General features: G+C 40.0%; 1 protein-coding gene and 1 long non-coding RNA gene across 5 annotated transcripts in view; one reads left to right on the forward strand and one right to left on the reverse strand.

Moving 5' to 3' along the window:
- Positions 1-2,935, reverse strand: part of LOC140410964 (uncharacterized) — a 55,247-nt gene extending 52,312 nt beyond the window's left edge. For both annotated transcript variants that reach the window (XR_011940770.1, XR_011940769.1), the window contains exons 1-2: positions 2,261-2,935; positions 597-752 (exon numbers count right to left, since the gene is read on the reverse strand). This is a non-coding gene — a long non-coding RNA (uncharacterized lncRNA). The remainder of the gene's footprint in view (positions 1-596; positions 753-2,260) is intronic.
- A 102-nt stretch (positions 2,936-3,037) lies between these two features.
- The window catches only part of phip (pleckstrin homology domain interacting protein), a 323,766-nt gene continuing 313,850 nt past the window's right edge, over positions 3,038-12,953 (forward strand). For all 3 annotated transcript variants that reach the window (XM_072499823.1, XM_072499824.1, XM_072499825.1), the window contains exons 1-4: positions 3,038-3,420; positions 3,512-3,570; positions 3,655-3,684; positions 3,832-3,891. In XM_072499823.1, the coding sequence (XP_072355924.1) occupies positions 3,381-3,420; positions 3,512-3,570; positions 3,655-3,684; positions 3,832-3,891 (189 nt within the window). In that variant the 5' untranslated portion in view covers positions 3,038-3,380. The remainder of the gene's footprint in view (positions 3,421-3,511; positions 3,571-3,654; positions 3,685-3,831; positions 3,892-12,953) is intronic.

A 12,953-nucleotide genomic window follows, 5' to 3' on the forward strand; every position in this document is an offset into this window, starting at 1 on the left:
AGAGGCTATTCAGATGGACAACTCGTATATTGCTGTGATGCCAACCAAAGAAGGTCCAGCAAATTAGAATGGCGAATCTATTTAATCTTCTGCAAAATAATGGAGCAGTTCTCTCAAATATACAAGCTGAATGCTATAGGCACAATCTATTGCTTTAATTACTGATCCCTCTGACAACTCGGTATGGAGTCACATTGAACACTAAGGATCAGAATCCATTCTTTGATCTATGCTGAGTTAATTAATCTTAGCCAAGAAAGTGATCAGGTTGCAATCAGCTGTAGTGTCCTTCGATGAAGAAGAGGATAAACATCAGCCATGGTTCCCACTCCTGACTGCTATCCAGTAACTCTCACTGGAAATTTAATATGTGGATGCCAAATAAGTGCAGCATCTGGCTTAGCTGTGATGCCTGTGCTTGCCAATTTTCCTTACCAGGCCCACTCAAAGAACGATCACTTAGGATGACATGAGAGGTGCAGTGCTGTCATTGTATTATTTTGCACTGTAATTCGCTGTAAAACTAATTTACCTGATCTGATCAGTTATAAGGGTTAAGAATTTACTTTGTATAACTCCACGATTACATTTCTTACCTTGATCAAGAAAGTTGGTCTGAAAATGTTATGGCGGGTCACTGGCAGCATCACACAGAGGCACAGCACCCTATTTTATGAACGATGAGCTGACAGTGGCTGATTCACTTCTCTCCGACAATCATGAGAAAGTACTAGGTCCTGATTGTTTCCTTCCTGAAGAACAGCAACATTGGTGACAAGAATCGGGTGAAAAATATAAAACAAACAAACCTAGTTTGCTGCTTTAACCGGGAGGTTGCTTCGTTACTGTGGGTAAAAGATCAAGCTACGATCACCTCTTTTGTGGGACTGCGATTGAAATTTATAGAAATACACATGGTACAACAGTACATTGCTCCCCATTTGTTTGTATTCGAGTTGAGTGCGAGAAGTCCCTAATCTCTACTCAGTATTGCAGCTGCGAGAACCCAGTCACTGTGCAGAACTGGTAATGTAAACCATCAAACTAAAATGGCAAAACATGCATGATATCAACACACTATATTATTGAATTCCAATCTCTTAGTGGAAAGCAATATTGGAACTTCAACAGAACCAGTAAGACAAATGTTTTCACAATACATTTACATTACATTTAAAATGCAAAAGAGTGGTAAACATTTTTCAGGCTATTTAATACACTACACCGGCATTAAAAAAACTCTTTCATTTTTCCAAATAGAAACCAAGATTTTTAACTGCAAAAAGGACAAAGAAAAATTATTTGCAGGTTGACTACTAATTTGCATATCAAGAAACAATATTCCCCCTTGCAGATTTACAGTAATGCACCGTACTGATTCATCTGACTTTTTTTCTATTTAGGGAACAAATTATAAAATAATGAGGATACTAAAATGTAATTTGCGTATGATACATTGTTTATAAAAACAAAAAGGTACAAATGGATACATTTATAACTAAGACTTTTAAAAAATTGATTATGATGGACGGTAAATTTCACACTAACACCAATAGGAATATAACCTACATCAATTTTACCTCGAGTGGTATTATACCCTTGATCAACTCATACAAAATTTGTTCTGGACATTGACATGATTATGATAGTAACCATTTAAACATTGATTGTAGCCCATCATATAAACTGAAAAAACAAAAATACAAACTTGACTGAAAATTTAACACAAATTTTTTATTGTGCTAGATACTGAACACTGAACACACCCATCTAGCCAAAAAAAGATGAATAATTATATCGTTTAGGATATTTAAAACTAGATTAATCCTTCAATACGACTCCTAAATTACTGAGGCAGCAACGTACAAGTTATGTAAATCAGAAATTAAAGATGAACAAATTATATGCTATTTATTTGACCAGAAATTGTTTAAAAAATAAACAAGGAGTTAGTTATTTTGATTTATCGGGTCTACCGGCTAAACTATATATATGATATATAATATAAATATATATACACACACACACACATGGTTTCAAACCACTCTAAAATAAAAAACGACCCTTAATATGGAATCAGAAGCCAACCGAATAGCATTTTTATTCGAAATCTATTACAAGTCCAAATTATAAATCACAATAACTTGCACCAGTTTAAGATATCTCAGAAGATGTCGAATTATAACATTCACACACTATTTGACTCAATACACTCCTAATCCGCGCGCGAAACAGCAAAGGTCGCAATGCAAGGACTCACGATTAATTAAGCCTTCGGCGTGGCTTCGCAAAAAAACACATTTACTAAAAAGCAGATACGCCTGGCTATTTCCAAATTTTGAATGAAAATGCAAAAAAAAAATCAAAAAGGCACGAAACGGGCGAAGCAGTTTTGTCGCGGTCTCGTCCATCGCCCTCCTGGACCACATTTGCAACGACGGAAACAAATAGCACACTTCCCCCACCCCACCCCCCTCTCCCTCTTGCAAAACGACGGCCAAGCTAAGATTTGCTGTACAAATCGGTCGCTCCAGTTGTCGGCAACAGGGAGACACAATGACTCGAGGCGAATTTTTTTTTTGGGGGGGGACGACCCCGATTCCGGATAACAAAAACGAGCATGCTCTTGGGGTGTTTTTTTTCCTCTCTTTTTTGTGTCCTCCACCGTCTTCGGGCCACTTTCGGTTTCGAACAGAGGGTTTCTCCCCATATGAATAAAGATATATTTGTTGTATGTTGCATTGTAAGGTGGTTAAGAATTGATCGCTGCCTAAAGGGGAAGGGGGGGGGGGGGGGGAGCTGTGGGCTGGGTCCCCGGAGCGCGCGCTCCCAGGCCGGCTCCCGGTATCCGTCTGTCTGTCTCTCGCTACATTTCCTTCCCCTTGCCTCGCTACATTGTAGCTGCGTTCATTCCTGTAACTCTGCGTAATGTCACCTCACCCCACCCCCCTCCTTCCTTCCCTCCTCCTTCCCCCGACCCCAAACCATGCGTCAGATCCATCCGCCAGCACAAGCTCACAAAAAAAAATCGACAACCAGCACACACAAAAAAAAAAGAAAACCCGAAAGCTTCACCCCACCGCTTCCCAACGCTGGCACGCCTGCCAGAGATTTCATGCCAGGTTCCCCTCCCCCGTTAGCATTTGCAAGTGTCCGTGGGTGGCGGGGAGAGGGTAATTTTGTTCTTTGGTGTGTGTGTTTGTTGTCGGGGAGGGACTCTGTTTTGGGTGCGGAAGGAGTCGCTCTGCTGGAGGAGTCGGCTCCTCTCTCTCTATGTGGGTGAATGGAGGAGACTCTTCCTGGAGAGTAAACACTCACGCACAGACTAGCTGATTACATCGGATCCCTCACCGTTTAACACTAAAAAATCACCCCCAAACATGCCTGCTGATACTAAACAAATCTATGAGTTGGAATCTGGTGAGTAAGCACATGATTATGTGGGTTATTTTTAAATTTACAGCCACCATCAGGCATCTGATGACTGAACACTGTCTTATTATTTTAATAGAATTGTACTTCCTAATAGCCAGATTTTTGGCATCAGGACCATGTCAGAAGGCGACCGAGGTGAGTAAATCTACCTTTTAGGGTTTAATGATGTCTTGTGACTGATTTTTATGTACAATAAACGGGTTTTATGTGCTCTTTCAGGTCCTGATACGCGAAGTGGAGGAGAAGCAGGTAGGCTGCATTCAGCTCGCATTCTAACTGTGCAGAGGACTTTCGCTTCTAATTTCAAACTATCGCCTTTTAATATTTTGGGGAAAGATGCTTGGCGAGGATTTTGGGGGGATTTTGGAGGTTGTGACCATGGTTTATTTTTTCCAGCTGCTGCCGAAACGGATAGACTGGAAGGGCAATGAACATCCCAGGACCTACGAAAATTTGGTGAGAGATTCATATCACTGAGAAAACTTTTAGAGAGGAAAAATTGAATCTCCCGCAAAAATTTACCAGGAAAACCGGATTAGCCCCCCCAAAATAATGCTTTAGGAAGAAAAAAGAACAGTCAGTATTTAGTGGTGGGTGATTGGGAATGTATTGGAAGATTGGGATTAAAATTATTATTATCAGAAAAAATATGTAGTTTTAAGTATAGTGGAAATAAAGATACGTCATGATTATTGTGCAGGAGCAGGGCTGCCTGAGTGACTCGAGCGCTCAGTGTGGTGAGAAAGCAGCAGTGAGAGAGAAGGGAGGCGTGTTTGACTCTTTTTATACAGTCCTAGCACTAATGCAGCTTGGCAACGCTGATTGGTCTGAAAGCTTCTCCAGTTCATTTACAGATCTGCACACAAACACACAAAAATCAAAACAGCATCAAATTTTAGCAGAAATGAGTGGGTAAGTTTTCTTTTTTGCAGCCCTGAGTTCATTGCCAGAGAAAAAGGTGAAAGTATCAGGGATTTTTAAAAAGAAAATGCAGGATCATGTAGTTGAAATAACTTAAAACATTAACTAGAGTTTTGGGTGATGGGGAAATTTTCATTAAAAAAAAAAGCAAGTCAAACAAGATTAAAAACATTAAAAGCATTGTACGAAATGCTTTTGGATCAGAAATGAGATGGATAATTTTTACAATTCTTCTTCACATTATGGTAGCAAATATTGCTGCAGGCATGGATGGAGTCCAGTCATTTTAAGAATACGTTTGCAGAGTTATATTCAATATAACTACAAATGGTTGATTTTTTTTCTTAGGCAGTGGTCAATTAGTAAGTAAAAACTTACAGAAAAAAACCATAAAACACTACACCAGAAGCTTAACTGTGCAAAGCTACATTTGGAACATTTGGTGAAAGGATATTCTAAGTAAAGTTATTTTTGACGCTTAAATAATACAAATTGGAAAACAATGCACCTGTTCAATTGGTGGGAGGAAAGAAGAGTGAGGACAGGAAAAACGGGGAAACTGGCGGCACAGCATTTTTGAGCTGTTTATATGAAAAAGCCAATAATCATTTGGTTGTTTCCCTAAATGTGAATACCAGTAGCTGTTTTTTCTTGGAGTGTGCAAATGCTTTCATTAAGGTGGATATTGAAGTTATTTCATTATTCTTGGAAAGTGGTTTAGGACATTGGTCTATTTCTGTTGTAACAAGACTTTTGACTTTTTCCAAGAAAGCAGCCCCACTGTGATCTTTTGCAATTCAATACTCATGTTTGCAATCACATGCAGACTAACTTTTGGAATATTTATTTTGACCACAATGTACTGTGGAATATTGACAACATTCCACACAAGTATTTATGAAGGTACTGGTATTGATGAAAATAGTGCATAAATTTGCCTAGGGAGTAAACAAAAGTGCATATTGAAAATGTATAACATGTGGTGTGTGGCCTCAACTACACAAGGCTTGGGTAGGCATGCCACAGATGGCATCCTGTTTATTCAGGATATTTGTAAATATCCGTGTTTGAGTTCTTTTTAAAAATCTATGGCCGATTGTTTTTTGTGAGTGTTCAATTCTTTGGCATACTTCTCCCATTGATAAAGTTGGATTGCAAGTGATTGACACCTCCCTTGAATTTTTTCTTTTGATTGGAAAAAGCAGAACTTCTCCCTCCTCCAAACCTCAACCCAAACAAAAGTGGTAAGATACAGCCGGTCAGAAAGCTGCCAAAATGCACAATAGTTTGCTGAACTTTGCTTGCACATGTGTGTATACACCCGTTGTCGTAGTTATAATCTTAAAGATGTGTCTGTTTGACCTAAATTCTAAGAGAACCAAATCAGGCTAGATGTTTTATATTGGTAGAAATGCTGAATTACGTTGAAGCTGCAAATAAATGTCATGAGTACAATGGTCAGGTTTATGCCAAATATTACAATGCTTTGTGCATATGTCCCATTACGTTTTTTATTCAGAAAATAAAACTTTGAGTTGCACATGTTCAATAAAATGAAAACTCCGTATTCAGCAAACTGATGACCTTTAGTGTATTGCAATGGATAATTTATTTGTATAAAATATCTGAGAGTTAAATTACTGTGGGAGCTTTTCTAGCATTTTCGATGGTTGTCTAACCAAAGAAGGCAGACCCACAATCAAATCTGTACAACTGCTACTTCTGAACACTCATGTATTGCGATAAAATGTAATGCGGCCCTATTTTAATTTACATGCTGCCAAAATTTACATAAAACTGTTAATTGTACATGGCTTCAAATGCAAAAAAGAAATTCAGGAATTATTTTTAATATAAATTTGCTTCATCACTGGATGAATTATTGCTTTGCTCTTTTAAGGAAGTTTGTTGACAGTTCCAAACACAGCATTTCTGTCGTACAGAACAGTTGTAAACTTCAAACAGGTTTTCCTTAATCTAGTGGGAAAGTGCAAAAGCATTCCCCTGCCCAGTGTAAAATATAAGATTAATTAAATTCCAGACGATTTGGAGGGATTAAAATCAAAGGATCTGGATCAACAATCTTATCGACAATCCAATTTTAAACATCTTATAGTAGACAGTCCCACGGACAAGTTAAAACTATAAAATATTACATTTGTTGTTACATCAGAATAACATTTTAATATGTATAACATTTATAATTTATTTAAATAAGGTGCATTGTAAAATTGATAAGTGTGCCTTTTTAAAAAAAAAAAAAGCTGCCACCTGTTTTAATTCATTTACCCAGGGGCTAGAACAGTCCAGCTTTTGGATATTTTCATGGATTCTAGCAGTAACGTTTCCTGACAGAACCACCCAGACGTGATGCTGAATTATATGTGAAATGCTTTTTATCTAGCCACATTTCCATCTATTTCTGAAGTTACATTACGGTACTCTATTCAGATGCTGAAGAAACACCACATGATATTACTTCTAAATTTGCCTGTGACCTCTTGTCCCGCTCTCTCCATTTAATTTCGAGCAATTTCCTGGATTTATCTTTTCCATATTGTAAACTTACGTACCACTATGGAATCACCTCTCAGACACCATAAAGATTAGAAATCAAATCCTCCCTTACAGACCTGAGAGAGACTAGTGAAAATTCCCTTCAACCATCCCCAGCTGGAAGCTCAGTTGTGAACATTTCTGAACAGTGAAACTAACCTATGTCCTCTCTGCTTTATTGTGTAATGTGCCACAATCTGAACTCGCTAATCTGAATGTGAACATGAAATAAGCAGATTTGCCCTATTTATGCTTGCGGCACGTAAAAGTCAGAATTTCATCTGTGTGGGCAGTTTTTGTGTCATTTAAATTAAAACATAACCGGGTCACCGTCTGTTTTGTTATTGACATCTACCTTTAGTTTATTACAGGATACTGTGAAATCTGCACAGGATTAAATCTTACCAAGACAGCACATACACTTGCTCTTGGTTGCCGAACTGAAGTCTGTTTTCTGTTAATTTTGAGCTAATACAACCTCTGACTCCCAGCATAAATGGAGCTGATTGAGAGTTCACTGCTGTACTGTAGATGACCTACAGTGTTTTAGGAACCTCCTTTCTTTTGGAAATAATTCTCATAAAATGTAGGAAGATCACATTTTGAAGGTTAATTGTCCATCTAGAAGATCAAAAATTAAGTGTCAATGTTTTTCAATGATCGCAAAATGGAACCATGTTCCGATAAATGATAAATTTGCAAGCATGTACAGCATGCGTTCTCCTAATAGAGGCCTAATATTTATAGCATGACTGAATAGACTAACTAACGAGTGCTTGTTAAATGTGATAAAACCACTGATAGGAGCTGCATGTCCTCAATTTCACTTCCTTGCCTGCAAAGCATATAAATAGCATTTTTATTTTTCTAAGTTTTATTTTAAACAGAGACAGTTAGAACAGCTTTAAAAATGCAGTATTTAAGCAAAAAAAAGTAATTTGTTAGAGACTTGAATTGATTATATTTTTGTAGGATGTCTGAGATATGCTGATACAGCTAAGTTACAGGACCTTTTTTGCCCTAGGCCAAGTATAGAATATGAAACGATGCATCACGAAAATCATAAAAGGAAGGTTTTTTTTCTTATGGCTCATTAAGGTATTTTTGATAAGAAAATTCTCGGAATATGTTTTGTAAGCTGCAGAGCAGTTGCAGGGACTCAAATGATGCAGAGTAAGCATATTTCAGAATCATAGAAATTTCAGTCAGACGTGGGCTGGTGTCAGTACGAACTCCATGTTTGGGATTGATATTTAAATCTGCTTAATTGTTAATATTTGCCTTTCTGGCTTTTTGTCCAATGACATTCTCTCTTAAATACATTGATTAACTTGGCTGCAGTAGCTACTTCTGCTCATGTATATTGTGTATTGTAGCAAGCTTTTATGTGGGGGAAAAGCTGCCTTTTAACCCTTTTTATGCTTTCAAATGCAAAGCCCTAATTTTTACCTCCTGCTTTATGATATATGGAAATAACCTTTCACTCTTTATCTCTGGCAAGTTTAAAGTAAAATGCGAAGCACTTCTATAGATCACCTTTAACCTTCTCTGCTCCAACAATTACAACTCTAGTTTTGCAATTCCCTCATATAATTACATCTTCTTGCCCTTTCTGTGATCTTAGCAAGTCTATGTACGAAGGAGAACCAAGTGGCTTAAAATATTATTCAACTTTTTTGTTTATATTTTCAGGTAGTGCAGATCTGTAATCATAAATCAATTTAGTGAATATGCTTTTTGCACCATAAGTTCTTTTTCCTGAAATTAAGCTCTCACACAGACACAAGTTCCCCACCTCACCAAAGCTAGTATAGTTGGTTCCTTCCTGATTTTGTTAACTTTTGTTTGGGTGCAGTTCTAGAGATGCTGGCCCTATCTCATCCAAGTGAAGTGACCACGCGTTTTGTACCTTCCCAAATCCAGGAGAATTGCATCCAGTCAGAGTCTCGCTTGCCTCAAAGAAGATACACTGACTCAAAATAGACACAGCATTTGTAATAGGGATATTCAGGTCTTAGTGCCTGTAGTAGTTGATTCCTTTATCCATTAGCAGAAACTTATAGCCAAGTTCCGCACACATGAGTGCGGCCTCAACCGGGACCTGGGATTCATGTCGCATTACATTCATCCCCCACCATCTGGCCTGTGAAATCCTACCAACTGTCCTGGCTTGACACAATTCACACCTCTTTAACCTGTGGTTACCCCATCTCTGGATCTGTAAGGATTTAATCACCTGCTAATGGTCGCATTCCTAGCATTGTCTGGCATCTTTGAATTTGTCTATATATGTGTTCCTGGAGCAGACCTCTTCATTCACCTGAGGAAGGAGCAGCGCTCCGAAAGCTAGTGACATCGAAACAAACCTGTTGGACTTTAACCTGGTGTTGTAAAACTTTGTACTTTATCCATTAGGTTATTGAGTGGGAAGGTGGTGTGTGGCAGCTATGTAAATTTGAAATTTGTAATGCTGGGCAGAAACAGGGTGGCAAGCGCATCAAAAATGTGCATTGCTGAGTTTGCCTCCCAGTACTGCTCCTGATTCACTTGCTACCAGCTGTGAGCTGACTCTTGCATGTTGGAAGCTACTCACAGTGTAAAAATTGGGATCCTGCCCCAATACAGTTTTTGGGTGCCGCAGTGCTGTGTGTTCCATGCACGCTATGTTCGAGGTGCTGGACATGGCGTGGTCTAGCTAGCAGTCCTGGGGTGGGGATGGGGTCCTAAATTAAAGCAAATTAAAAATCAGTGCAATTTGCGCACACTGCGGTTTTGATTTTCTTTTTGTAAAGCCACAAGGAACACAAATTGAGGCCTAATTGCACCACCTCTCCTCTAATTGCCTCTTTCTGAACTTCTGGCCGGGATGTGCGTCCCCTTCCTCCAATACGCGAGCTGTTTGCAGATGTGATGATGTACTCCCGACTGACTCGGGTCTCTGCCTGAGAGTATTGGTAATATGGTTGATGCCTACCCTAGTGGGGTTACTGGGTTACGGGGATAGGGTGGAGGCGTGGCCTTGCGTAGGGCGCTCTTTCCAAGAGCTGGTGCAGACTCGATGGGCCAAATGGCCTCCTTCTGCACTGTAAATTCTATAGCTGTTTATAAGGTTGTCCTTGCTGGTCATTGGGGAGTTGGATTATTTTTGTTATTTTAATGAAACGTCAAATTATACTTGTCACTGCAAAGAAAATCATAGACGCTTCAAACGAGAGGGAAAATAACCCCACAAAGCACTACGGTTATTGTAGATATCCTTAATAATAGTGAGTGAATGAGTGAGTGTGTGTGTGTTCTCAACCATCCAAGCAGAAGGTAAAAGATTATTTAGTCCTAAAGTAGATGGGAGGGGGTGGAGGGGAGGACAGATTAAAAATCTGGGGCAATTTGCATACCCAATTTAGCGGGCATTCTAGCCATGGGCACAAATCCCATAATGGCCGCTAAATATTGCGAGAGGCTAAAAACAGGATTTGGGGCGGTGATATTTTGGGACGCGACCTTTCCAGGCCTTCCGAGATGACACGGTCAGGTTCACGCCTGGGAAGGGTACAAACCTGATTAACATGAATTTGAGTCAATTATCATCTAAATAGCAGGGTTAATGTCGCATCTCCAGCCCTCATGGAATCTTCCCACCAAACAGGCGTGCTGTCATGCTGGTGCAAATTCCTATTGCTTTCTATGAAACATGAACCAGGCGCCATGACGTCCGAGAGGAATGTAGGATGTGAGCACCATTGTCTCCACTGAGGGGTGCTTTGGGGTAGGGTCAGGGCGTGTGAGAAAAAGAGGGCAGCAGTCGGGAGCATAAGGCTGTAGGGTGGGGTGGGGGGGGGTCGCAGCTGCTTTCGGTGGTGGTGAAGTTTGCTTTTGTGGCATGGGAGTAATCTGTGTGTTGCTCATCAGCTAGTGACCCAGAAGTCTACTTGATAAGATCACCCACCGAGGTGTGCATTTGTGTGCTGGTGAATGGTGTGGGTGATAGCCATGACGCTGCTCGCTGTCCTCATCCCAACATCTCCCCCGAGATCATGTGGCAGGTGGGCAGTGGGACACTGCTGGCGAATGGGCCAGGCTGTTTGGGTGGTGTTACTGCAAGGCAAGGAACACTATATTAGTACATAGCAAGGGCGAAGGTTTGGAATACACAAGCCACTTGAGATTAATTATCTGGATAAATGTGCTGTGGCTCCTCACTTTACCTTCGCAGGTCCACCTCGCTATCAGCTTAGGCCCGGTCCTAGCCTGCGAGTTCTAGGGCTCGCTCCTTGAAAGGGGTGCAGAGAGGGGACGCGAAGCACCTACCCTGGCAGAATGGAATAGGTCATCTTCTTTTGCCATTGCACCCCTGTCCTCTTGTACAGGCTGCTGGCACTAACCAGCACTGCGACCGCCTCCCAGCTGGGATGTGTTATCTTGCTGGAGGGTCCCCAGATCCCCTGCCTGCACAAGGGTACATTGCTGCCTGCCTCTCCTCCACAGCATCCAACAAGGCCACCTAAAGTGATCAGATGACCCCTGGGGCGGCGAATCTGATGCTTTGCATCTCAGGCATGTTTTTTTTACATGGGGAACAATCTTTTCACCTAAGTCCCTGAAAATTGCTGTCCGGAATGCGCTGCTGGGGCCGGCGGGAATTGCACTGATTTTCGTGCCAAGAAAGACAGCAAAAATGGCATTATTTAAAAAAAATCCGCCCTTTAATTCCTTGTATTTTGCATTCAAAGCATGCTTACTTGCACTTTTGTGGTCTATTTGTGTTTGATCAAATAACAGTATAAATTTATGTTATGAAAATATGAATAAATCACACTGGTATTATATAATTCTAGACAACATTTCGTATCTATGTGTGGATTAATAGACTTGTGTCTGAACTATGCAGCTTCCCCATCTACGTGTTTTTTCTCCAAACTCTTAATCAGCTAAACACATCAGCTAGCCTCTTTCTTACATCCTCTCTTGGTTCTGTTTCCTTTTCTTTGTCTGTCTCTTTCTCTATCTTGTCTCCAAGAACTCTTTGCTGTGACCTTTAATTTTCTTGTTTCTCCTTCATGCCATCTTCTCCTCCTGCACACCCCTCCCCTCCTTCCGTGACCAGGCTCCTCTCCTCCTCCAGCAACTTGTCTTTTCCTTTATGCGCTGCTTCTGTGCTGTGGGGGGGGTTGTGTGGGCAAAGCTGAATATACTTCATCAGATCAACGTTCAACAGGTAGAATGAACCATGTTCTGTGATGAGCATTCATTTTATATTAAATAATTTGCTGTGTGCTAAAGAAAACCACTTTAAAGGAATGTGATGCATTTGATTTAATCTTTCAGAATTTATAATATGTTAATTGTTTCACTAATTGAAATAGTTTAATCCAGTGTTCTGTATTTGCTAGACATAGTAAGACCATTTTGACAGCTGGGCCGGCATTTATATTCCTCGCTGAGAGTTTTATTTTGTTTAACTCTCATTATTTGTAAATGGGCGACGCCAAAGGGCTCTGCCTTGCATATTTGAATGTAAACCTAAGGTGAACCTTTGAATTTCAACACCTGCATTTTATCGAATAAGGTAATTCCAGTTGATTCTTCTGGACTTCAGTGCAATTAAAATCCTTAATTTGTCTTTCCCATAATCCATTCCTCCTGTGTCATATGTGGAAACAGAACATTTATATCACAGAAGTAGGGCACTGGGTTCATTGTGTCTGTCAGCAGAAAAATATGGTTCCAGCTTAATCTCAGTTTCTAGTTCTTGGTCCATAGCCCTCTAGGTTACTGTACTTCAAGTACTCCCAAGTACATTATGAATATGATGAGTGTTTCTGTTTCCACCTTTCTGGCAGTGAATTTCACCCTTTGAGTGAAAAAAGTTTCCTCAACTCCCCTCCTCTTAATCTTTCTGCCAATTAATTTAAATGTATGCCCCTTAGATATGACCCCTCCGCTAAGGAAAATAGATTCTTCCTATCAATTTTGTTGAGGCTCCTCATAATTTTATACATCTCAGTTAAATTTGCTTCTGCTTCATCTTTTCCAAAGAACAC

This window comes from Scyliorhinus torazame, chromosome 4 (genome assembly GCF_047496885.1).
Source record: "Scyliorhinus torazame isolate Kashiwa2021f chromosome 4, sScyTor2.1, whole genome shotgun sequence".
In the NCBI taxonomy this organism is placed as follows: Eukaryota; Metazoa; Chordata; class Chondrichthyes; order Carcharhiniformes; family Scyliorhinidae; genus Scyliorhinus; species Scyliorhinus torazame.